At 53.6% G+C, this 2,174-nt stretch overlaps 1 protein-coding gene across 1 annotated transcript in view; it reads left to right on the forward strand.

Annotated features, from left to right (window-relative positions):
- CCNY (cyclin Y) overlaps nt 1–1,752 on the forward strand; it is a 199,297-nt gene extending 197,545 nt beyond the window's left edge. The window contains 1 exon segment of the mRNA XM_049776665.1: nt 1,602–1,752. Within this exon segment, the coding sequence (XP_049632622.1) occupies nt 1,602–1,718 (117 nt within the window). The 3' untranslated portion in view covers nt 1,719–1,752.
- The last annotated feature ends 422 nt before the right edge of the window (nt 1,753–2,174 follow it).

Raw genomic sequence — 2,174 nt, forward strand, 5'->3', positions numbered from 1 at the left:
AAACAAACAAAAAAAGTGTGGTTGTGGGACCAGAGCAATTGCACGGCAGTAGGGTGTTTGTCTTGCACACGGCTGACCCGGTACTGATCCAGGTTTGATCGCTGGCATCCATATGGTCTCCTGTGTCTGCCAGGAACAATTTCTGAATACAAAGCTAGGAGTAACCCCTGCTCAGCATCACTGAGCCTCAGGAAGATGGCTTCCTGGGGGAAGAAAGGGTACACCCAGCAATGCTCAGGGTTTATTCTTGACTCTGGGCCCAGAGGTCAGATTAATTTTATGTATGAGATTTCAAGGATTGAACCTGAGTTGGGTCGTATGCAAAGGCAAGCACTCTCTACCTACTGTACCTGCTCTAGTCTACTTGCTCTCATCTCCTGATTTTTCTCTTTAAAATACTCTATTATTCCATGTATAAAACACATCTCAAATCAAGACTTTCCCATAAGCTGTTGGACGTCGCATACACTTATTTCATATCATTTGGTGGAGACATGCTGCTCCTCCTTTTTCTTCTTCTGTCCACACCACAGCTGGGGTTGTTGTTCCAAACTGCAGTTGAAGGTTTGGGAAAGTTCCCTGTTAAAAATCTGTGGTTTTGTGCTGCTGGAGAAAGGTGGCTGCCAGCCCCACGCACCGTCCAGAAGGCCCTCTGAGAGCTCCTTTTCTTTCTGTGAGCAAAGCCCTTAGCTTGGTTTCAGGCCTCTCTTTGGGCTGCCTGTCCAGTCTGGGGCTCCCTAGATAGAACCCATTTCTCATGTCCCTGTTTCTCGTGTTCCATGCCCCTGTTCCAAGCTGCCTGGCTTGGTGTCCCTGTCGCCTGGGGCCCCCGAGTACAGGCACAGCAGCAGGTTTGGCTACTCTGTGCCCTGTAGTGAGTGGTAGCCAGGCAGGGCCTGCTCTTAGGTGTTCCCACATATAGGGAAGAGATATTGGGCCACGCCGTAACAAGTAACGCGTCTGGCTTGGCCCAGGAGAGAGACCTTGAGTCAAAGAGCTGGCAGGGGCAGTTGCGGTGTCCTTGGGAGATAGTATGAGAATGAAGGCTGGAACCTGGAGTGAGCTTGATGTACACACAGATCCTGGCTGTAGCCAGTGTGGAGGTCAGAGACACACCCTGGTACAGAATGGGGTAGCAAGGAAAGCATATGAAGGAAAAGAGAAAATTGGGAGAGTTGTCACTGCAGCTATCTGATGAGGGATGCTGAGCACCTCTTGTGCTGAGCTGACTTCCCAACCGTCTCCCTGGTGCCAACCACACACACACACACACACACACACACACGCCTGTCACAGTTGACACGAGCCTGGATGGGGACTGGAGTCAGCCTGGCTCTTGGGCTCACCCCCTAATGGTCACTTCTCAGTGAAACCACTAAACACGTGTCCTGTGACCAGCAGACCTGGAAGAGGGAGTGCTGAACTCTCTGGGCACAGTGCAGTGGGTACTTACCTCCTTAGTGTCTGGAGGCCGGGTGGTTTCCTCCTGCACATAGCGGAGGTGGCAGGCCAGTGCGAGTGGGGTCTGTGCTGTCGCACGCATGAGTGGATGGGGCTCCCTCAGGGTCACCGCCTAACTGAACTGTCCTTGTGCTCCACAGGCCATCTCTCGTCTCTGTGAGGACAAGTACAAGGACCTGAGGAGGCACATCCGGAAGCGGTCAGCAAGTGCTGACAATCTGATTCTGCCCAGGTGGTCCCCGGCCATCATCTCCTAACCACAGGCGTCTCCAGCGGAGGCCTGACCTTCCCTGTTTCTCCTTTAGTTGAGAAAAGACAGACTTGGGGTGGGTTGGGTTTGATTTTGGTTTTGGTTGTGTTTTTTTTTTCCCCCTTTTCTTTGATCCATAGCTCGTCAGGCTGCCTGGATGGAGGATCGCCTCCGAGCTGTGGGCCATGCGCAGGGCATATGCAGCAGGACTTTGAGGGAAGCAAAATCAGTATTCCAGAGAAACCACCTGGCTCGCGCCTCTCCCTGTCATCGCCAGCAGCACTTTCTTCCTGGAGGAGGAAGAGCAGGGCAGGGGCAGAGTCGTAGAGGCGGGGGGCAAAGGTGCAGTGGCTGTTCCCAGTCGCCTTCTGGTGTCCGGCCAGCAGATGCTCTGACCGAGCCCGGCCTCCACGGACGAGGGTGGACGCGATTAAAGACGAGAGGGCCGCATCATCACCCCCGT

This window comes from Suncus etruscus, chromosome 7 (genome assembly GCF_024139225.1).
Source record: "Suncus etruscus isolate mSunEtr1 chromosome 7, mSunEtr1.pri.cur, whole genome shotgun sequence".
Taxonomy (NCBI): Eukaryota; Metazoa; Chordata; class Mammalia; order Eulipotyphla; family Soricidae; genus Suncus; species Suncus etruscus.